The sequence below is a fragment of the Mizuhopecten yessoensis genome, unplaced genomic scaffold (assembly GCF_002113885.1).
Source record: "Mizuhopecten yessoensis strain PY_sf001 unplaced genomic scaffold, ASM211388v2 scaffold10901, whole genome shotgun sequence".
Lineage (NCBI taxonomy): Eukaryota > Metazoa > Mollusca > Bivalvia > Pectinida > Pectinidae > Mizuhopecten > Mizuhopecten yessoensis.
This window is the reverse complement of record NW_018408778.1, coordinates 748,020-771,684: the sequence shown is the minus strand read 5'-3', so window position 1 is coordinate 771,684 and position 23,665 is coordinate 748,020. Positions and strand designations below refer to the sequence as shown.

The window sequence follows — 23,665 nt, the reverse complement described above, 5'->3', positions numbered from 1 at the left end:
ATCTACTTCCTATAGATTTTTATTACAATGTTGTAGTAAAAATGATTTCAACTGGGCTAAAGCAGTAAGAGATGAATTAAATAATCTAGGTCTTAGTGATGTTTGGTTAAATCCATGTATTTCTCAGCAAAATGTGTTATTACCATTGATAAAACAAAGAATTTTTGATCAAGGCATACAATCCCTAAGGGCCTCAGTGGAAAACTCTCCAAAATGTTTATTGTATAAAAATATCATAGGTTTTGGAGAATCATTACAATTTTACCTCACAAAATATATACCATTGAAATATCGCATTTGTTTAACTCGAATCTGTCCATCTACACATTCTTTGGCTGTAGAAGTTGGAAGGTATAATAATATACCTAGAGAACGTAGATATTGTAAACAGTGTAACTCCCCCTCTGAAGTAGAGGACGAATTTCATTTTTTATTAGTCTGTTATAAATTCCAAAATCTCAGATCACGTTTTATCAAAAGATATTATTGGAAAAAAACATCTGTGTTTAAAGTCGTTCAGTTATTGAGTGTCCATATTATTAAAGAATTGTGTATACTAGGAAAATTCATCTATGAGGCAAACAAATTAAGGGTATTATAATGGAATATGATTGTCTTCATTCTCTGTACATTGTCCATGATTTGCGTAAAATATGTATTGTATACTGATGGGCCAATGGCCTAAAGTTCGAATAAAACTTGAAACTTGATTCCATGCTGCCCCTGACGTAGAGGAAGTGCACAAATATTTTTGTAAGCGCTTACTTAATGTTAGAAGGTGTACTCCAAACAATATGTTGTACTCTGAACTTGGTAAATTACCATTTTGTATAATACGGAAAATAAGAATAATTAAGTATTGGTTGAAATTACTTGAAACAGAGAACTGTATTTTGAAAGCCTTGTATAATGATATGTTGCCTGGAGTAAATACAAAGGCCAACTGGCTTAATAATGTTAAGTCAAAGTAAATGTCTCTAGGTTTTGGATATGTTTGGTATGATCAGAAAGTTGTATGTAAGAATCAATTTATATTGGACGTTAAACTACGTCTACGTGATGTTTTTATACAAAATATGAACATTTTTTTTTTTAAACTCTGCTAAATGATTTTATATAGATATCTGCCCGAGGTTAATTGTCTTCAGTATTATCTTTGTAAATCTTTTCCTGAATCTTGTATTTTAGCCATTGAGAAATTTAGATTATCTTCACACGATCTTCGTATAGAAAGGGGCAGATATGAGAGAATACCTCGTAATGAAAGACTATGTTTAAAGTGTAATTTAGGCGATATAGAGGACGAATATCACTTTATTCTTGTTTGTCCATTTTACAACGAAGTAAGAACACAATACATTGATAGATATTACAGAATTAGACCGTCTATGTTTGAATTAATTAACTTACTTTCTGTTAGAAATAAGCAGAAATTGAATAATCTTTCCAAATTATTAATTTGTGCTTCACAACTGAGATCAAATGAATAATTACATATATTGTCCAAAAAGCTAAAAGCCAATAAACTAAACAAAACTAAACCTGTAATTGAATCCTATTGTTCTCTTACTGACACCAAATCTCACCTAGCGCACACCCAACATCTCTGTATATAGGAAAATCCCAAATGAGAGACTAAATCTTTTCAATCAACCATACATTACGATGTACAGTAATCCAAACTTTGATCCGTCATGTACGTGTTGATTGCAATGTGTTCCTGGGACAGGGAGTTCTGTTGGGATCCTATTTTCGTAGTCACAAGTGTAATACACACTGTAGTCCTTGCATCGAGATCCCCAGGTAAACTTAATACTGGATGCCCCAGATAAATCTTACACTGGGTACCTCAGGTAAACCTTACACTGGGGTACCCCAGAGCAACCTAACATCGTGTACCCCAGGTAAACCTTACACTGAGTACCTCAGGTAAACCTTACACTGGGTACTCGAGGTAAACGTAACAATGGGTACTCCAGGTAAACCTTACACTGGGTACCTCGGGTAAACCTTACACTGAGTACCTCAGGTAAACCTTACACTGGGTACTCGAGGAAAACGTAACAATGGGTACTCCAGGTAAACCTTACACTGGGTACCTCAGGTAAAGCTTACACTGAGTACCTCAGGTAAACTTAACACTTGGTACCCCAGGTAAACATTACACTGAGTACCTCAGGTAAACCTAACACGGGTACTCGAGGTAAACATAACAACGGGTACTCCAGGTAAACCTTACACTGGGTACCTCAGGAAACCTTACACTGCGGACCTCAGGTAAACTTTACATTGGGTACCCCAGGTAAACATAACAATGGGTAATCCAGGTAAACCTTACACCGCGTTCTCCAGGTAAACCTACCACTGGGTACCTCAAGTAAACCTAACACTGGGTACCTCAGGTAAACCTAACACTGAGTGCCCCAGGTAAATCTTTCACTGGGTACCTCAAGTAAACCTTACACTGGGGTACCCCAGAGCAACCTAACATCGTGTACCCCAGCTAAACCTTACACTGAGTACCTCAGGTAAACCTTACACTGGGTACTCGAGGTAAACGCAACAATGGGTACTCCAGGTAAACCTTACACTGGGTACCTCAGGAAACCTTACACTGCGTACCTCAGGTAAACTTAACATTGGGTACTCCAGGTAAACCTTACACTGGGTACCTCAGGAAACCTTACACTGCGTACCTCAGGTAAACTTAACATTGGGTACCCCAGGTAAACATAACAATGGGTACTCCAGGTAAACCTTACACCGCGTTCTCCAGGTAAACCTAACACTGGGTACCTCAAGTAAACCTAACACTGGGTACCTCAGGTAAACCTTACACTGGTTACCTCAAGTTAACCTAACACGGGGTACCTCAGGTAAACCTTACACTGGGAACCTCAGGTAAACCTAACACGGGGTACCCAAGGTAAACCTTACACGGAGTACCCAAGGTATACCTTACACGGGGTACCCCAGGTTAACTTTACACGGGGTACCCAAGGCAAACCTTACACTGGGTACTCCAGGTAAACCTTACACCGGGTACTCCAGGTAAACCTTACACTAGGTGCCCTACGTAAACCTACACGAGGTACCCCAGATAAACCTTACACTGGGTTGCTCAGGTAAACATAACAATGGGTACACCAGGTAAACCTTACACCGGGTACTCCAGGTAAACCTAACACTGGGTACCTCAGGTAAATCTTACACGGGGTACCTCAGGTAAACCTTACACTGGGTACCTTAGGTAAACATTACACGCGGTACCTAAGGTAAACCTTACACGGAGTACCCAAGGTATACCTTACACCGGGTTCCCCAGGTAAACCTTACACGGGGTACCCCAGGTAAACTTTACACGGGGTACCCAAGGTAAACCTTACACCGGGTACCCCAGGTAAACCTTACACCGGGTACTCCAGGTTAACCTTACACGGGGTACCCAAGGTAAACCTTACACCGGGTACCCCAGGTAAACCTTACACCGGGTACCCCAGGTAAACCTTACACGGGGTACCCAAGGTAAACCTTACACCGGGTACCCAAGGTATACCTTACACCGAGTACTCCAGGTTAACCTTACACTGGGTGCCCTACGTAAACCTTACACGAGGTACCCCAGGTAAACCTTACCCTGGGTTCCTCAGATAAACATGACAATGGGTACTCCAGGTAAATCTTACACCGGGTACCCACAGGTAAACCTTACACGGAGTACCCCAGGTAAACCCTTTCGTTTGTCTGCGCACTGTTTAACTGGTTGATACAAAAAGTAGGCTGTTCGTATCGTAATCGTATATGTCCTATCCTTTCAACTCAAGCAGAAGATGAATTCCACTTTGTTTTTAAATGTAAATTTCCTCCGTCAAGAATTGTTAAAACCTAATTATCGCTGCCAGCCGTACATGTATTAACAATTGAAATTGCAAAGTTCAGAGAATGTTACGGAACTATGTACTTTTGAAACTAGATCACAACAGAGACGTATATTACGTGTATCATACGTCTCTGATCAAACCTCTTGCCTTTGAAATGAGTCAATCATATATACATGACTTTGTAAGTGCATGCTCTGAGCTTGACTTTGTGTGACATTGTATCATGCATAATACATGTGTTGTTATATCAAGAAGCTGTATCGCTAACGATAATAAAGAATTGGATTTGGAAATAACTGTTTTACTTCCCTCAACGACCCCCCCACCCCCCCACCCCCACCCTCAATTATCACAAAAATCACTAGACGCTCTCTTAAAACATTCTAAAGCCTTGTGTTTTTTGGAATAAAGCTTCCAAATTATGTATGCACGAATTGTGATCTTCAGCGGCCATTTATCTTAAGTATTTTAGTATGGCCACGTCTCTGTTGACTGATAAAAGGTAGGCATGTTCATGTACTTATGTATTTATTTTTGAAGATTTTTTTTATTATTGGAATATGTAAATATACTATGTATCCTATTTTGGTGGGAAAAAGATAGATATTTATAAAAAAAGAAAATAGCTATATAAGGCTACTAATAATTACATAATATGCATGCTTTTGGTAGTTTTTTGGTTCAATTCATCATCTATGCGTCTTCTTTTTCTGTTTTGTCGATCTCTTGTCTAACACTTAAAATGAGAATGGCTGATATAGACACAACACTAAAACAGTACACTCTAAGTACCGTCGATACAGACGATGTCTCATGTCGTCCCATGTGGTGATGATGGTGTAAGATCTCCCTCGTGTTATCTCCCTTGATTCTTGCTTTCGTTTGTGGAAGCCGGTTACGCCTAAATTAAAAATCTCCTCGACCTAAAGTCGAAAACGCGAGGGAGCGAAAACACAACGAAGAGGAAGCGAAAACACGACTGTTTGGTTATGCGGAACAACCGGTACGTCCGTTTTTAAATGTAATATTTTCGGGTATAACTCCTGGCTGACATGCAAAAGCGTATGCAGGCCGGGCAAAGCTACATCAAGGCTCGCCTGAAAGCACCATCAGATTTCTGGATCCGATCATACGCAGGTTCCACCGTTTGGACAGCGAAAAACGAAAACGGTCTCTAATAGTGCACCAATAAGGTATCAAAAATAACAAAACTATAGATTTCCAGAATCGGGTTCTAACCCTGGTGGATGCGTACCATTTCCATAAATACTAGAGAGAAATGCCTCTATCATTCATGCATTTAAAAAAACGCCAGAAACACTCTTTGCCGCAGCTATAAAACCGTACAATGATTATTTCTGGTTTGACTGTTAGCACAAATATGGTAGTGATGTCGTTGATGACGGTGATAGTTATGGTAGTAATGTCGTTGATGACGGTGATAGTTATGGTAGTGATGTCGTTGATGACGGTGATAGTTATGGTAGTGATGTCGTTGCTGACGGTGATATTTATGGTAGTGGTGTCGTTGGTGACGGTGATGGTTATGGTAGTGATGTCGTTGATAACGTGATAGTTAGGGTAGTGATGTCGTTGAGGACGGTGATAGTTATGGAAGTGATGTCGTTGATGACGGTGATAGTTATGGTAGTGATGTCGTTGATGACAGTAATAGTTATGGTAGTGGTGTCGTTGGTGACAGTGGTAGTTATGGTAGTGAAGTCGTTGATGACGGTGATGGTTATGGTAGTGATGTCGTTGATAAAGTGATAGTTAGGGTAGTGATGTCGTTGGTGCCGGTGATAGTTATGGTAGTGATGTCGTTGACGACGGTGATAGTTATGGTAGTGATGTCGGTGTTGTCTATGACAGTTATGGTAGTGATGTTGTTGGTGATAGTTATGGTAGGGATATCGTTGATGACGGTGATAGTTATGGTAGTGATTTCGTTGATGACGGTGATAGTTATGGTAGTGATGTCGTTGATGACGATGACAGTTATGGTAGTGATGTTGTTGGTGATAGTTATGGTAGTGATATCGTTGATGACGGTGATAGTTATGGTAGTGATGTCGTTGCTGACGGTGATAGTTATGGTAGTGATGTCGTTGATGACGATGACAGTTATGGTAGTGATGTTGTTGGTGATAGTTATGGTAGTGATATCGTTGATGACGGTGATAATTATGGTAGTGATGTCTTTGATGCCGGTGATAGTTATATTAGTGATGTCGTTGGTGACAGTAATAGTTATGGTAGTGATGTCGTTGGTGACAGTTATAGTTATGGTAGTGGTGTCGTAGGTGACAGTGATAGTTATGGTAGTGATGTCGTTGATGCCGGTGATAGTTATAGTAGTGATGTCGTTGGTGACAGTAATAGTTATGGTAGTGATGTCGTTGATGCCGGTAATAGTTATGGTAGTGATGTCGTTGGTGATAGTAATAATTATGGAAGTGATGTCGTTGATGACAGTAATAATCATGGTAGTGATGTCGTTGATGACAGTAATAGTTATGGTAGTGATGTCGTTGATGCCGGTAATAGTTATGGTAGTGATGTCGTTGGTGATAGTAATAATTATGGAAGTGATGTCGTTGATGACAGTAATAATCATGGTAGTGATGTCGTTGATAACGGTGATAGTTATGGTAGTGATGTCGTTGCTGACGGTGATAGTTATGGTAGTGGTGTCGTTGGTGACGGTGATATTTATGGTAGTGGTGTCGTTGGTGACGGTGATATTTATGGTAGTGGTGTCGTTGGTGACGGTGATAGTTATGGTAGTGATGTCGTTGATGACAGTGATAGATATGGTAGTGATGTCGTTGATGACAGTAATAGTTACGGTTGTGATGTCGTTGATAACGGTGATAGTTATGGTAGTGAAGTCGTTGATGACGGTGATAGTTATGGTAGTGGTGTCGTTGGTGACGGTGATAGTTATGGTAGTGATGTCGTTGATGACAGTGATAGATATGTTAGTGATGTCGTTGGTGACAGTAATAGTTACGGTTGTGATGTCGTTGATGACGGTGATAGTTATGGTTGTGAAGTCGTTGATGATAGTAATAGTTATGGTAGTGATGTCGTTGATGACAGTAATAGTTATGGTAGTGATGTCGTTGGTGACAGTGATAGTTATGGCAGTGATGTCGTTGATGACGGTGATAGTTTTGGCAGTGATGTCGTTGTGACGGGGATAGTTATGGTAGTGATGTCGTTGGTGGCTGTAATAGTTATGGTAGTGGTGTCGTTGATGACAGTTATAATCATGGAAGTGATGTCGTTGGTGACAGTAATAGTTATGGTTGTGATGTCGTTGATGACGGTTATAGTTATGGTAGTGATGTCGTTGGTGCCGGTGATAGTTATGGTAGTAGTTATGGTAGTGGTGTCGTTGGTGACGGGGATATTTATGGTAGTGGTGTCGTTGGTGACGGGGATAGTTATGGGAGTGATGTCGTTGATGACAGTGATAGATATGGTAGTGATGTCGTTGGTGACTGTAATAGTTACGGTTGTGATGTCGTTGATGACGGTGATAGTAATGGTATTGAAGTCGTGGATGACGGTGATAGTTATGGTTGTGAAGTCGGTGATGACAGTAATAGTTATGGTAGTGAAGTCGTTGATGTGGTTGTGAAGTCGTTGATGATAGTAATAGTTGTGGTAGTGATGTCGTTGATGACAGTAATAGTTAGGGTAGTGGTGTCGTTGATGACGGTGATAGTTGATAGTTATGGTAGTGATGTCGTTGGGGACAGTAATAGTTACGGGTGTGATGTCGTTGATGACGGTGATAGTAATGGGAGGGAAGTCGTTGATGACGGTGATAGTTATGATAGCGATGTCGTTGATGACGGTGATAGTTTTGGCAGTGATGTCGTTGTGACGGGGATAGTTATGGTAGTGATGTCGTTGGTGAGGTTGTGATGTCGTTGATGACGGTGATAGTAATGGTAGTGAAGTCATTGATGACGGTGATAGTTATGGTAGTGGTGTCATTGATGACAGTAATATTTATGGTAGTGATGTCGTTGCTGACGGTGATAGTCATGGTAGTGATGTCGTTGGTGACGGTGATAGTTATGGTAGTGCTATTGTTGATGACGGTGATAGTTATGGTCGTGGTGTCGTTGATGACGGTGATAGTTGATAGTTATGGTAGTGATGTCGTTGGTGCCGGTGATAGTTATGGTAGTTATGTCTTTGATGCCGGTGATAGTTATGGAAGTGATGTCGTTGGTTACAGTAATAGTTACGGTTGTGATGTCGTTGATGACTGTGATAGTTATGGTTGTGAAGTCGTTGATGATAGTCATAGTTATGGTAGTGATGTCGTTGGTGCCGGTGATAGTTATGGTAGTAGTTATGGTAGTGGTGTCGTTGGTGACGGTGATAGTTATGGTAGTGATATTGTTGATGACGGTGATAGTTATGGTCGTGGTGTCGTTGATGACGGTGATAGTTGATAGTTATGGTAGTGATGTCGTTGGGTACAGTAATGGTTATGGAAGTGATGTCGTTGGTGACAGTAATAGTTACGGTTGTGATGTCGTTGATAACGGTGATAGTTATGGTAGTGAATTCGTTGATGACAGTGATAGTTATGGTAGTTATGTCGTTGATGCCGGTTATAGTTATGGTAGTGATGTCGTTGGTGCCGGTGATAGTTATGGTAGTAGTTATGGTAGTGGTGTCGTTGGTGACGGGGATATTTATGGTAGTGGTGTCGTTGGTAAGTGATAGTTATGGTAGTGATGTCTTTGATGACGGTGATAGTTATGGTAGTGGTGCCGTTGATGACAGTAATAGTTATGGTAGTGAAGTCGTTGATGTGGTTGTGAAGTCGTTGATGATAGTAATAGTTGTGGTAGTGATGTCGTTGATGACAGTGATAGATATGGTAGTGGTGTCGTTGATGACAGTTATAATCATGGAAGTGATGTCGTTGGTGACAGTAATAGTTACGATTGTGATGTCGTTGATGACGGTGATAGTAATGGTAGTGAAGTCGGTGATGACGGTGATAGTGATGTCGTTGCTGACGGTGATAGTCATGGTAGTGATGTCGTTGGTGACGGTGATAGTTATGGTAGTGATATTGTTGATGAAGGTGATAGTTATGGTAGTGGTGTCGTTGGTGACAGTGATAGTTATGGCAGTGATGTCGTTGATGACGGCGATAGTTATGGTAGTGGTGTCGTTGGTTACAGTAATAGTTACGGTTGTGATGTCGTTGATAACGGTGATAGTTATGGTAGTGGTGTCGATGGTGACGGTGATATTTATGGTAGTGGTGTCGTTGGTAAGTGATAGTTATGGTAGTGATGTCGTTGGGGACAGTAATAGTTATGGTTGTGATGTCGTTGATGACGGTTATAGTTATGGTAGTGATGTCGTTGGTGACGGTGATATTTATGGTAGTTGTGTCGTTGGTGACGGTGATAGTTATGGTAGTGATATTGTTGATGACGGCGATAGTTATGGTAGTGGTGTCGTTGATGACGGTGATAGTTTTGGGAGTGATGTCGTTGATGACGGCGTTAGTTATGGCAGTGATGTCGTTGATGACGGTGATAGTAATGGTATTGAAGTCGTGGATGACGGTGATAGTTATGGTAGTGATTAGTGATGTCGTTGATGACGGTGATAGTAATGGTATTGAAGTCGTGGATGACGGTGATAGTTATGGTAGTGATGGTGTTGATGACGGTGATAGTTATGGTAGTGGTGCCGTTGATGACAGTAATAGTTATGGTAGTGAAGTCGTTGATGACAGTGATAGTTATGGTAGTGATTTCGTTGATGACAGTGATAGTTATGGTAGTTATGTCGTTGATGACAGTGATAGTTATGGTAGTGATTTCGTTGATGACAGTGATAGTTATGGTAGTGATTTCGTTGATGACAGTGATAGTTATGGTAGTTATGTCGTTGATGCCGGTTATAGTTATGGTAGTGATGTCGTTGGTGACAGTGATAGTTATGGCAGTGATGTCGTTGATGACGGTGATAGTTTTGGTAGTGATGTCGTTGATGACGGCGTTAGTTATGGTAGTGATGTCGTTGATGACGGTGATAGTTATGGTAGTGATGACGTTGGTGACAGTGATAGTTATGGTAGTGATGTCGTTGATGACGGCGATAGTTATGGTAGTGATGACGTTGGTGACAGTTATAGTTATGTCATTGAAGTTACCTAAAGAGTCCTATCGATAGTATTTTCCATAACTATACAATAATCATTCAGAACGTGCATTCACTATCTCCCGTCGATTCATATAATATTTTCCTCCCACCAAAGAGTTCAGACACTTAAATGATTTGCAGAGGGACAGGCAGTTAAGAGTTTTACCCTGAGAGTTGAGCCTCCTAAAGTGGGAGGGGGTTATTATTCTCCCAACTCAAATACAAGTGGTATTCATGATTTCTACCCTTTCAGCGTTATCTTCCGTGATTTGCTATTGTTGACGTGACGTCATACAATTGTTATGACAGGGGAACCCCCCTCCCATTATTACCCCATGGTAAGACAGGAAATGCTCTTACCCTGAAGAAAGGTGTGCTTCTGCTTTTCTCGGTGTGATATAGGGTAGTGAGTTCGTAGGTAACAGTGATAGTTATGGTAGTGATGTCTGTATACAGGCTCAACAACTCAATATTTATTATAAACAAATCGTTCACCTCCTTGAGGTGAGATGGGAAATCTCAAGCCTAGTGTATGAAACTTAATAATCTTACCCCTCGGGGTTTGATTCCCCTATCTCAACCCAAGAGGGTGAAATGTTCTATAAATGAAGAGCGTGGCGTCATTTTTAATTGGTACCGCGGCTCCTTTCAAATTATTTTCCTATCCCGTCACGTTACGTCATTGTGTTGACCACTATGACGCGTATCCACACGAGGTCGTTTCCCCTAAAGGTCACTCATAGAATCTTCATCTATAACATGATGATATGACCGAGAAATGTCAACACCAGTGGTTATATTATTCATTTTTTACCTCTTTTGTAGGGAACATGATTCTCTAGTTAATGTTTTTCACAAAGCCCTCGTGAAGCACGCTTAGTATCGGGGACACAAATGATCGTGTTTCTCCCCTCAAACGACAATAAATATTATATTATACCAAAATAGAATAATAACACTACAGTAAACATGTTTAGGTTATACGCCACTGTTGTGGTCTGCATCAGTAACTGGAAACTCAGGGATGATACCTCGTTCTGCTTTTGAAGAGAGGTCCCAAATGAGAACAAGGGGACCATGAGTCCTACAGTATTAAGTTTTGTTGTTGAAATATGAAGTGGAGATAATGATGTCGATCATTGAGTAAAAAATAGTTAAGTATAACTTTGAGTTTAGTTTGTCAGGACACTGAGTTGATCATTCCTAGACCGAGTTTCAGTTAATTTGGACTATTAGAACTTGATTTAAAGTTTTAAATATTTTCCCCCCAAAATGGCAGCCATGGCGGCCGCATTGGATCTTTGATGGACCTGAAAACTTGACTTTAAGTTTGAAATAGTTTTTCAAAATGGCGTCCGTGGCGGCCATATTGGATTTCTGATCGACCCGAAAAATAACAACACTTTGTCAGGACTATGCGTCGAGCATTCCTACCAGGTTTCAGTTAAATCGGCCCAGAAGAACTTGACTTTAAGTTTGATTTTTTTTTTAAATGGCGGCCGTGGCGGCCATATTGGATTTCTGATTGACCCAAAAAAATAACAACACTTTGTCAGGAACATAAGTTGATCATTCCTATCAAGTTTCACTTAAATTGGCCCAGTAGAACTTGACTTTAAGTTTGTAATACAAATGTAGTTTTTCAAAATGGCGGCCGTGGCGGCCATATTGGATTTCTGATCGACCCGAAAAATAACAACACCTGTCAGGGAGTTGTCAGTAACATTCCTATGAAGTATCAATGAAATCCCTTTGAAAGTATTTCAGCTTAAGCTGAAAATGTAAAATAATAACGGACGACGCACGACGGACGATGGACGAAGACGGATAGTGCTCAATAGGTCACTTGAGCTAAAAATATGATCGGGCAAACTCGATCATGCACGAGAGGGAAACACGACAATTTATTTCCAGTCATGTGATCGAATCAATGCAATCAGATACTGTTATATAAAAGAGATATACAATTATATTCGATCGTTTCCATCACGTTTCTTACTACGTGATATCTGTCGCAGGATAGGCAGATAAAGCTCGTTGAAAGAAATAGTATCAAGATGTCACGGGGAAAATAATATTGACATCACAAACAGATGTCGACGGGAGAGGTCATTTAAGCATTGATCTGCTTTCAGTTGGCGAGTTGTCATTCATAATGCATATGAATGCCAACTGAAAGCAGTTCGATACTTGTATTTACCATTTTTCGGAATCGGTTCATCTCATAGAAACTTCAATTACACTTATTATTATTCAGCATTTAGTTCAAATAATGTATATATATCGTGTATGCTTGTTCAGTGAATAGAACATCCATCGTCCAGGGAGGGTCAGTGGTATCCAACATAACAATTATGACGTCAACAATCGGTCCATAGCCTATATGAATGCCAACTGAATTTGGTAGGGTTATATAGTGGCAATCCTAGAATTCCCCTCCCCCTCCTAGAAGATGATGCATTTTTGTTTGTTTGTTTTGATATGCCGGATGATATTCAGAAGATGATTATGTATTTTTTGTTATTAGTACCATGCTTCTATAATGATGATTCCTATTATTACAATGCAGGATATTGTTACGACTATGAATGTTTCTGAGTTTGATTCTGATCATGAAACTGATTTTGATGATGCTTCTGATGATGGTGCTGACGATGCTTCTAATGATGGTCCTTCAGATAATGCTTCTCATGCTTCTCTGCTGCTGCTGCTGACGACGACGACAACGGCTGCAGCACCAGTATTCCCATCCTCTGTCAGTGGGACATACTCTTGTATTTTAAGAACGAGGAGAAGGCTAATATACCTTATGTATTAGATAATGATAGCAAAGAGGAAGGGAGGGTTATGAATGAGAATGGTTATCGTTTGAATCTTCAAAAAAATGTTACAAACTACTGAGAACATTGTATAAGCATACTGATGCATAATTACTTTTTAATTTAATGAAAATATGAGTTTCTAAGTTAATAAAATTACATTTTTATGTTAGCTTTTGATGTATTCTTTTTCAAGAGAGTCTGGTATTTGTTTCTTTGGAATGTATGCTAATTCATGCTAGCCGAACTGATTTTTGACAGTAAAATGAATGGTCCCTGTCACGTGACAATTGATGTTATTCAGCTCGGCCATCTTGGATTATTGGAAGACTCATCCACCCCTTTCCTCGGTATCAGAGGAGCGTCTTGTACGCTTTTAGGGGTCAGAACTGGCCCGTAATTGTTCTACTCCAACTGACATAACACAAACGATTCTCAAAATGTCTGGACAAAGCATCATGGACCGCATGACAGCGGCCAGACATAGCATAGCCGGGCAGGGGCTGGCCAAGGTGGTTTGTAAGGCTACCACGGAGGAGGTTATGGGCCCCAAAAAGAAGCATCTTGACTGTAAGTATATGCTTGAATATTCATGGTAATTGGTAAAAAAGAAATATTCATCAATTATCAGTTAATTTGTATTTTAATTAGGATTTAATTCCATGCCGGAAGAGCACCTGTTCTATCTCGCCGACAGGGTGTTGCAACGTTACCGAGTTGGGCAAGCACTTTGCCTTGGGCCTAAGATATTGCGACATCGGTACCGGTATATGGAATCATGTTGAGATTAAGAGACTACATAATTAACAGACTATGATTTATCCAAAAATGACAGTTGTTCAGTAACCTCTACTGTATATGGCGTATTGTGACTCGTAACATGGTGCGTGACAGCGTGTGTGTAATGTGAAACCGGCGAAAGGGGGAGGGTCTGAAACTTTTTTTGATGGAGACATGTTTTGGGTTTCAATATGTTTTTGTCAGAAGGCGTACTTTATACCCGAGTTATTATAGATGGTAGTAAATGATGAAGCAGGCATTTATTAAAGAATTACGAAAATTAACTTTATTGATTTGAATGTCAATAAATCAAAGCTATTTTATCAAACAGATGTAGAACTATTGAAATAGGGTGCATATGCTTTATAGGGGAGTGGGGTTAGTTGTCATTTTTGAAGTACCATACTTCATACCTTAATATGCCAGGGACAATCGTGGATAGGTCCATTGACCCCTCAAAACTGAAATGGATCCTTCCATGTTCCAATTTTCTTATACTACATAGAAGGGCCCCTCTTAATTTTGATATTGACTAAAAATACCCACTGCTCACAAATTCCAGGACTTTCCTTGATATGCTATCACTGTAAATATGTAATTTTTTTACAATATGCTATTACTGTAAATATGTATTTTTTTTACAATATCAATCTTTGTTAATTGTTGAATATCATTCAAGTGTCCAAGTCATAACCTCCATAAATGTAACACTTTCGCAACAAAATGTAACAGTTTTCCAAACATGCATAGCTATGGATGAATCCTATTCAAAGTTTTATTGATATTTATTAATTTTACTTAAGTTATACTTATTCGTCACAATAAATTAGTATTTCAAACAGAATACAATTAAATGGTACAGTTTAATATACAGTGGCTGGTGATTATTTCTCTGAATATTCTTGTATCAGTCAATTTATGTAAAAGATTTGACATTCACACAAGTGAATTACTAGAAGATCGAAGTATTAAATAATTAATTGGTGTCTTTCCACAAGAAAAAATCTTATAGAAAAAATCAATAAGTTGATACATTTTTATGTATTACTATATTGATTGTTTCGTTATTTAAAAAATAAAAAAATAACACTTTCAAATGGCATCGTTTAAGCTGTTCATTCAGGGAAATCATCAGATCTTAGAAAACAGGAATAGTTTAGCAAATTCACTGGTTGGAAGTGCTCAATTTTAGGGTCCAATTGGTAGTCTTCCTCCTAAATAGGGAGAGTTCAGAGTTGGCAAGTGTGCATTCTTCAGACTGGGTATTACCCATTTCATTGTAAATTGTGACAGTTCACTGCTATGGATATTAATAAACAATCATATGAAACTAAATATATGGGGTAATTGATTGTGCTATATTTGTTAATTGTAAATTTTGATATGGTTATCCAATTGGTTAACCAATGTAAAAATGTTCTAATCTTGAAATTATGATAACTTCTGTGCATTTTGATAACCTATAACATGATCATAGTAACTCATCTTATCACAGTTGTATATATATGAGCCTTATTGACTTAATTATATATTTTTGTGTGTTACATACAGATAAGTGAAACCATTTAGGTTATCAGCTGATCGACTTCATTATTGAGTGTTATTCATGATGGGACAATATTTGCCTATAAATTGGTTTAAAACATCATATATATCCGGTAGTCAAGAGGCCAAAATTTGTTTTGAAAGAAACAATGGTATATTTGGAGGCATATCATCAACTGCTGTGCGTTTTATGATACAAACTTATGGTTTAAAATGTCCAATATCTGATAAACAGATGAACACAGGCACACAGTTCATTAATTGGGATATACAAAAACATCTTGGTTAGGATTTAAGTTGTTGTAGATCTGAAACCAGCTACCAGAACACAAGGGACCACTGGTCTGAATGTCTCTGCCAATCCCACGATGGCAGATCACAATATTGGATTGGTGATCCAAACCATGTTTCATTCATTCCGCTGCACAAAAAGTTGACTGACTAAAAAAGTTTTAGCATTTAGTTCAGTGATGGAGTAAGTACTGTACATGTAATTAGCAAGGGTTACTAGAGTAGAATATGTTGCATAACATGTTTGTGACCTTGACCTTTGATTTCTATGGCCTTGGTTAAATTTTTTGGATAGCTATTGACAAAGTACTGCAGCTATCTGTCAAAAAACTTTATATGCTAATTATAATAATTATCTTCTACGAGTACAGTATGTTGAATGACTTTCTGTAACCTTGACCTTTGACCTTGTTCTTTGTGACCTTGTTATAATTCTTTAGTTTGGGAGCTGAGCATCCATATGCATACATTCAAACTTAAAAAGGTAACTTCGCAAAAATAATATAGTACACATGACTTTTTTCCATCATATTTAACCATCATTGTTGACTTTCCAAAATCTTGTTTTTTGCCCAAAGTCAATTATTCAGTTCATTTCATAGAATGTTTTTTCCACTTCAGCATTTTCCACTATCATTTTGTCAAACATGGGTTATTATAAGTACTTTGTGGACATTTTTGGATAAAAAAAATGAGGATGGTAAGCTTGAATTATATGTATGTACATTTAAGAGTCGTTATTTATAATTAACACTGATCAAAATATGCTGTTCTACCTAATGTTTCATCTTGCAGAAACATGTTGATTCACATGATGAGATTTAATTCAAAATAAAAAAATCTGCATATTTTATTGTACATAATATGTGTGTAATGTTTCAACAGGTAAATGGTTTAGAAGAATATGTAAATGTTTCTCCAACTTTCCTAATTAAGCAAACCTTTTACCAGTCATTGATGTCACTACACAAAAAACTGACCTAGTGGATTTTTAAGTTGACAGTTTTGTTTCCTTGTCATCGTTACTCTAATAAAAAAAGATGTATTAGTGAGTATTGTACAGCAAATGCCAAATTTAATAATGGTACTGACTGAAAATGTCCTCTCTGGTGACATCGCTAGCTACAGTTAATCTAGCTAGTGTATCCTTAAAAGAAAGAAAAAGAATTTAGAGCAACATAAATGTAATTGATCTGATGGCAATATTTGAAGTATGGTAGATAGGAAAGCAGAGTCAAGAAGAAGGATATATATATTGATTTAGTGCTGCTTTTGGTTTTCATAATACTCAACAAAACGTATGTACAAGGTCTGAAATAAGCTTCCCCCAGGAGTTCCTGTATTTTATTTCATGTTTTTTTGAACTTATTTGCCTAGTTAGCTGTGTAAATTATTAAGAGGATTGAGGTCAACCCTGTATTCCATGTTGTTAGAGTATTGAGGTAAACCCTGTATTCCCTTGTTGTTAGGGAATTGAGGTAAACCCTGTGTCCCCATGTTGTTGAGAGTATTGAGGTAAACCCTATATTCCCATGTTGTTAGAATATTAAGGTAAACCCTGTATTCCCTTGTTGTTAGGGTATTGAGGTAAACCCTGTATTCCCTTGTTGTTAGGGTATTGAGGTAAACCCTGTATTCCCATATTGTTAGAGTATTGAGGTTAACTCTGTGTCCCCATGTTGTTAGGGTATTGAGGTAAACCCTGTATTCCCATATTGTTAGAGTATTGAGGTTAACTCTGTGTCCCCATGTTGTTAGGGTATTGAGGTAAACCCTGTATTCCCTTGTTGTTGAGAGTATTGAGGTAAACCCTGTATTCCCTTGTTGTTAGGGTATTGAGGTAAGCCCTGTATTACCATGTTGTTAGAGTATTGAGGTAAACCCTGTAGCATTTTGTTAGAGTATTGAGGTAAACCCTGTATTCCCATGTTGTTACAGTATTGAGGTAAACCATGTATTCCCTTGTTGTTAGAGTATTGAGGTAAATCCTGTATTCCCTTGTTGTTAGAGTATTGAGGTAAACCTTGTATTCCCATGTTGTTAGAGTATTAAGGTAAACCCTGTATTCCCTTGTTGTTAGGGTATTGAGGTAAACCCTGTATTCCCTTGTTGTTGAGAGTATTGAGGTAAGCCCTGTATTCCCTTGTTGTTAGAGTATTGAGGTAAATCCTGTATTCCCTTGTTGTTAGAGTATTGAGGTAAACCCTGTATTCCCATATTGTTAAAGTATTGAGGTAAACCCTGTATTCCCATATTGTTAGAGTATTGAGGTTAACCCTGTGTCCCCATGTTGTTAGGGTATTGAGGTAAACCCTGTATTCCCATATTGTTAGAGTATTGAGGTAAACCCTGTATTCTCATATTGTTAGAGTATTGAGGTTAACCCTGTGTCCCCATGTTGTTAGGGTATTGAGGTAAACCCTGTATTCCCTTGTTGTTAGGGTATTGAGGTAAACCCTGTATTCCCATATTGTTAAAGTATTGAGGTAAACCCTGTATTCCCATATTGTTAGAGTATTGAGGTAAACCCTGTATTCCCATATTGTTAAAGTATTGAGGTAAACCCTGTATTCCCATATTGTTAGAGCATTGAGGTAAACTCTGTATTTCCATGTTGTTGAGAGTATTGAGGTAATCCCTATATTCCCATGTTGTTAGAATATTAAGGTAAACCCTGTATTCCCTTGTTGTTAGGGTATTGAGGTAAACCCTGTATTCCCATATTGTTAGAGTATTGAGGTTAACTCTGTGTCCCCATGTTGTTAGGGTATTGAGGTAAACCCTGTATTCCCATATTGTTAGAGTATTGAGGTAAACTCTGTATTTCCATGTTGTTGACTCTGTGTCCCCATGTTGTTAGGGTATTGGTTGTTAGAGTATTGAGGTAAACCCTGTATTCCCTTGTTAGAGTATTGAGGTAAATCCTGTATTCCCTTGTTGTTAGAGTATTGAGGTAAGCCCTGTATTACCATGTTGTTAGAGTATTGAGGTAAACCCTGTATTCTCATGTTTTTAGAGTATTGAGGTAAACCCTGTATTCCCTTGTTAGAGTATTGAGGTAAATCCTGTATTCCCTTGTTGTTAGAGTATTGAGGTAAACCCTGTATTCCCATGTTGTTACAGTATTGAGGTAAACCATGTATTCCCTTGTTGTTAGAGTATTGAGGTAAACCCTGTATTCCCATGTTGTTAGAGTATTGAGGTAAATCCTGTATTCCCTTGTTGTTAGAGTATCGAGGTAAACCCTGTATTCCCTTGTTAGAGTATTGAGGTAAATCCTGTATTCCCTTGTTGTTAGAGTATCGAGGTAAACCCTGTATTCCCTTGTTGTCGAGAGTTTTGAGGTAAACCCTGTATTCCCATGTTGTTAGGGTATTGAGGTAAACCCTATATTCCCATGTTGTTAGAGTATTAAGGTAAACCCTGTATTCCCTTGTTGTTAGGGTATTGAGGTAAACCCTATATTCCCATGTTGTTAGAATATTAAGGTAAACCCTGTATTCCCTTGTTGTCGAGAGTTTTGAGGTAAACCCTGTATTCCCATGTTTTTAGAGTATTGAGGTAAACCCTGTATGCCCTTGTTGTTAAGAGTATTGAGGTAAACCCTGTATTCCCTTGTTGTTATAGTATTGAGGTAAGCCCGGTATTACCATGTTGTTAGAGTATTGAGGTAAACCCTATATTCCCATGTTGTTAGAGTATTAAGGTAAACCCTGTATTCCCATGTTGTTTGAGTATTGAGGTAAACCCTGTATTCTCTTGTTGTTAGAGTACTGAGGTAAACCCTGTATTCCCTTGTTGTTAGGGTATTGAGGTAAACCCTATATTCCCATGTTGTTAGAGTATTAAGGTAAACCCTGTATTCCCTTGTTGTTAGGGTATTGAGGTAAACCCTGTGTCCCCATGTTGTTGAGAGTATTGAGGTAAACCCTATATTCCCATGTTGTTAGAGTATTAAGGTAAACCCTGTATTCCCATGTTGTTACAGTATTGAGGTAAACCATGTATTCCCTTGTTGTTAGAGGATTGAGGTAAACCCTGTATTCCCATGTTGTTTGAGTATTGAGGTAAACCCTGTATTCCCATGTTGTTTGAGTATTGAGGTAAACCCTGTATTCTCTTGTTGTTAGAGTACTGAGGTAAACCCTGTATTCCCTTGTTGTCGAGAGTATTGAGGTAAACCCTGTATTCCTATGTTGTTTGAGTATTGAGGTAAACCCTGTATTCTCATATTGTTAGAGTATTGAGGTTAACCCTGTGTCCCCATGTTGTTAGGGTATTGAGGTAAACCCTATATTCCCATGTTGTTAGAGTATTAAGGTAAACCCTGTATTCCCATGTTGTTTGAGTATTGAGGTAAACCCTGTATTCTCTTGTTGTTAGAGTACTGAGGTAAACCCTGTATTCCCTTGTTGTCGAGAGTTTTGAGGTAAACCCTGTATTCCCATGTTGTTAGAGGATTGAGGTAAACCCTGTATTCCCATATTGTTAGAGTATTGAGGTTAACCCTGTGTCCCCATGTTGTTAGGGTATTGAGGTAAACCCTATATTCCCATGTTGTTAGAGTATTAAGGTAAACCCTGTATTCCCTTGTTGTTAAGAGTATTGAGGTAAACTCTTGCTGTTTTCCCATGTTAATTGTATTTGGTCACCAACAGTTACAGATAAACGTGTACATATAACCATCCAGTAATGGTGTTGGGAACCATTGTCAATTATTTTACCGTCATTTTATCTCAAACAAAATCTAAATAAATAAACATGAATAATATCAATAAAACAGTGGACGTTTGAGGGTTGAGGTACATCTGTTTACATGTTCACAAGTCACTATAGGTTCTATAGGTAATACCTAATCTCCATCTACCTTAATAGTGTAAACTAGAGGTCAATGTCATGTAGGCGTGGCAGTGTTGTTGCACCTGAGCAGAATTAGATTTAGTAAAGATTGTAACGAAAAGTGTAGAAATATCATCTGTTTGAACTTGTCTGTTTGGAGATTGTTCTTATCACAGGTAGACTATATTCCAATATTAACTGTTATATAGGTTGATTTTGAAAACTTGTTCTGAAAAAGTTGATACTTTTTGTACATTGCATTGGTGTGCAAGCTTGAAGATCGTCATTTGGGTAGCAGGGTAGACTTTCTGGTATGAGAATGATCATGTGTAAGTTGACAGGTCTGTGAACCAGATGGAGGAGTTTTTAGACTCACTGAAGGGGAACCCATACATGATACAGGATGTTACACCAATCTTTTTTTTTGAAAGGACATCAATTAAATTCCATGCATACAAAAATTCTGTTTACAGATTGCCATGTAAGCATATATGTATACTTGGCTTACTAGCAACTTCTGGGTGATGACATGGGGATGGTGATCCGTCATCAGATGGACAGGATATAGATAGAACAGTTTAGCTTACAAACACAAAATTCACAATTTATGCAGGCAAATGATGCAAGTGGACATCCAGATTTTAAGATTAGGGATAAATCTTTGGAGAGAAAATAAGTTATTTGAAGTATTTTGACATTTTAAATGTTATTCTCAGCTGCTTTATTTGTTAAATTATTTAAAACCCTTGTGTATGAGAATTCCAATGTTAACTGAAACTTCTATAAGGTCCTTTTCCTAATAATATTATGTACTGTTTGTAAATTTATGTTAAAATTTAACCTGTGTAGTATGAATCACGTTCAATCAGAAGAATGTAAGACCTTCCTTCCCCCTTCCCCCCTCTTTGGTGGCTTACAGAGGTTTTAATTTCAAATGAAAAACACTTATCATTGAAAAGGGGTTGTTTTACTACCAATTTATACTGTCTTAGTAACTAATAGTGTGACCAAAAAGAAAGTTTCTTATCAGGAAAATGGTAGGTGTAACAAAAGTATAGATAAACCAGTATCAGTAAATCACACTTAGCTTACCTGAAAAAAGATGATTATGCTGAAAACAGTACGTACATCAAAGGAAAACATACATACACATATTGTATAGGTTCATTGAGCCAGTCTGTTAGCCTCCAGCTATGTAAGTACATGTACAGGTATACATGGATACCTAAGTCATTACTGGGGGAAAATGTACAATTATACGTCATATTTCATCTATAAGTATTATGTAGTACAATACTGCATGTGTGCCATACATTTTCATATAACTGACGGCATTTTAATGAGCTACCATATCAGATTGATGACATGCGAGTATTATTAAGTCTTTGATAGACTGATAACTCCCAGACATGTGCATTCATCCTATGTCAAAATGAGATTATAATAAATTCTATAAATATTTTGTCAAAATTTAAGGCAAGTCCAGGTTTTCCGTGTCAAACATTTTTTGTTGTTGAAATGAAATGAAAACCAGTGACCTTGTACAGGTCATGTAATCGGTTGCTGTATTAAAGTGTCATTGGCACTAGAACAGTTGTTTCTATAGCCATAGTCTTGTTATTGCATAAGGACATATATGCATATGAACAAATAGCACCTGGCAAATTCTAGATGTATCACAAGTCTTTGTATGGTACTAGAAAATATTTATACAACATAAATATGCCCCTGTGTTCCACTTTAATGAAAATAGAGCTGGACACAAAGTCTGAACTAATGTAAAGAAAAAACAGAGCTAAGCTCAAAGTAATAAAAATCAAAGAACTGGAAACATAATTGGTCACAGTGACCTACATTTAGACATATCCACATATGTTCAGTTTCATGACAGTTAGACACTTAAGTATTCGATTATCAGAACTGAATGCTCATAGTTTACATAAATTTGTTTTATTTGTTTGCCATTCACTTGAAGAGATATCAAGGAGGAGTTACATGCTGTAAGGAAAACTGAAGTAAATATAGCTATTCACGAACAATTGAAACATTGAAATAAGACTCTGGCCATTAAGTGGATATGATTAACCCAGGGACACCAGTCTGTAGTTGATTAAACTGGATGTAGCTGTTTTTAAAGTGTGTGAAGCCTGAAAGCTTAATACACAAGTCTTAGTGTCATCATCTTACCATCTGCGCAAGGCTGCTGGCCGGGATGTCACCAAGATGGACTGTTTTGGTGGCTGTAGCAAATACAATTTTAATGGATGGAAATGAGCTGTTGTGCAAGGCATACTTTGTGCACTGGAAATTGGCTTAAATTAAAGGCCCTAGTATGTGGTAAGGTGTTATCGATGGTGAAAACAAACGGCTAATGGAACTTGCATTGATACAGATAAAGTGAAACAAAATCAAATGATCGTGTTAGTATTGGGTAGTGAGTAGCATACACATATAGTAACTGATTGATTTTTGTGGTATACAGATTTTCTGTTGGCCGCTGTGGAAGACATGGGAAGCTATTGATCAGGGGTGCGGGCGCTATGGTTTGTTGTCAAAGGTGTTGGACATTAGATTATTTGGTATACAACCAGTGTCTGTCGCGTATAGGTAGTTTAAGGTAAATGCATTAGCAGTAATTAAATCTGTACTATTACAATATATTTACCTCAGTGTAAAGTACAATGTACTAAACCAATATATTGAACCAAAACTTACAAAACGTCTCCATCAAAAATAACGAGTTAATACAGTCTATCTTCAACTGTTATATATCTGTTTAAACTATACCACAATTTACTATGTTACAACCACAATTAACCAAGATCTGTTGCCACAACAATTAACCAAGGTATGTTACAACCACAATTAACCAAGGTCTGTTGCCACCACAATTAACGAAGGTATGTTACAACCACAATTTACCAAGATCTGTTGCCATCACAATTAACCAAGGTATGTTACAACCAAAATTAGCCAAGGTATGTTACAACCACAATTAATCAAGGTCTGTTGCCACCACAATTAACCAAGATCTGTTGCCATCACAATTCACCAAGGTATGTTACAACCACAATTAACCAGACTCTGTTACTACCACAGTTTACCAAATTCTGTTACTACCACAGTTTACCAAACTCTGTTACTACCACAGTTTACCAAACTCTGTTACTACCACAGTTTACCAATTTCTGTTACTACCACAGTTTACCAAACTCTGTTACTACCACAGTTTAACAAACTCTGTTACTACCACAGTTTACCAAACTCTGTTACTACCACAGTTTACCAAACTCTGTTACTACCACAGTTTACCAA

General features: G+C 38.0%; 3 protein-coding genes across 13 annotated transcripts in view; all 3 read left to right on the top strand.

Annotated features, from left to right (window-relative positions):
* Window positions 1-2,565: 2,565 nt before the first annotated feature.
* Window positions 2,566-7,817, top strand: LOC110463412 (stress protein DDR48-like). The gene is made up of 3 exons (XM_021517991.1): window positions 2,566-2,627; window positions 5,754-7,103; window positions 7,220-7,817. The coding sequence occupies exons 1-3, from the start codon at window positions 2,566-2,568 to the stop codon at window positions 7,815-7,817; spliced, it is 2,010 nt and encodes a 669-aa protein (XP_021373666.1).
* Window positions 7,818-7,915: 98 nt separating this feature from the next.
* Window positions 7,916-9,200, top strand: LOC110463411 (stress protein DDR48-like). The gene is made up of 2 exons (XM_021517990.1): window positions 7,916-8,345; window positions 8,734-9,200. The coding sequence occupies exons 1-2, from the start codon at window positions 7,916-7,918 to the stop codon at window positions 9,198-9,200; spliced, it is 897 nt and encodes a 298-aa protein (XP_021373665.1).
* A 3,959-nt stretch (window positions 9,201-13,159) lies between these two features.
* Window positions 13,160-23,665, top strand: part of LOC110463394 (phosphatidylinositol-binding clathrin assembly protein LAP-like) — a 103,583-nt gene continuing 93,077 nt past the window's right edge. For 3 of the 11 annotated variants that reach the window (XM_021517947.1, XM_021517945.1, XM_021517946.1), the window contains exon 1: window positions 13,160-13,465. In XM_021517947.1, coding sequence (XP_021373622.1) covers window positions 13,336-13,465 — 130 coding nt within the window. In that variant the 5' untranslated portion in view covers window positions 13,160-13,335. The remainder of the gene's footprint in view (window positions 13,466-23,665) is intronic. The other 8 variants (XM_021517951.1, XM_021517952.1, XM_021517950.1 and 5 more) reach the window with 4 other exon arrangements.

What these genes read in the sequence shown, in the direction of transcription:
- LOC110463412 (XM_021517991.1), top strand. Translation starts at nt 2,566, where the DNA reads ATGGGTACTCCAGGTAAACCTTACACTGGGTACCTCAGGAAACCTTAC. An exon ending in CCTTACACTGCGTACCTCAG is followed by an intron (nt 2,628 to 5,753) that starts GTAAACTTAACA and finishes TGTCTATGACAG; the next exon opens with TTATGGTAGTGATGTTGTTG. An exon ending in ATAGTTATGGTAGTGATGTC is followed by an intron (nt 7,104 to 7,219) that starts GTTGGTGGCTGT and finishes TGACGGTTATAG; the next exon opens with TTATGGTAGTGATGTCGTTG.
- LOC110463411 (XM_021517990.1), top strand. Translation starts at nt 7,916, where the DNA reads ATGTCGTTGCTGACGGTGATAGTCATGGTAGTGATGTCGTTGGTGACG. An exon ending in TCGTGGTGTCGTTGATGACG is followed by an intron (nt 8,346 to 8,733) that starts GTGATAGTTGAT and finishes GTGGTTGTGAAG; the next exon opens with TCGTTGATGATAGTAATAGT.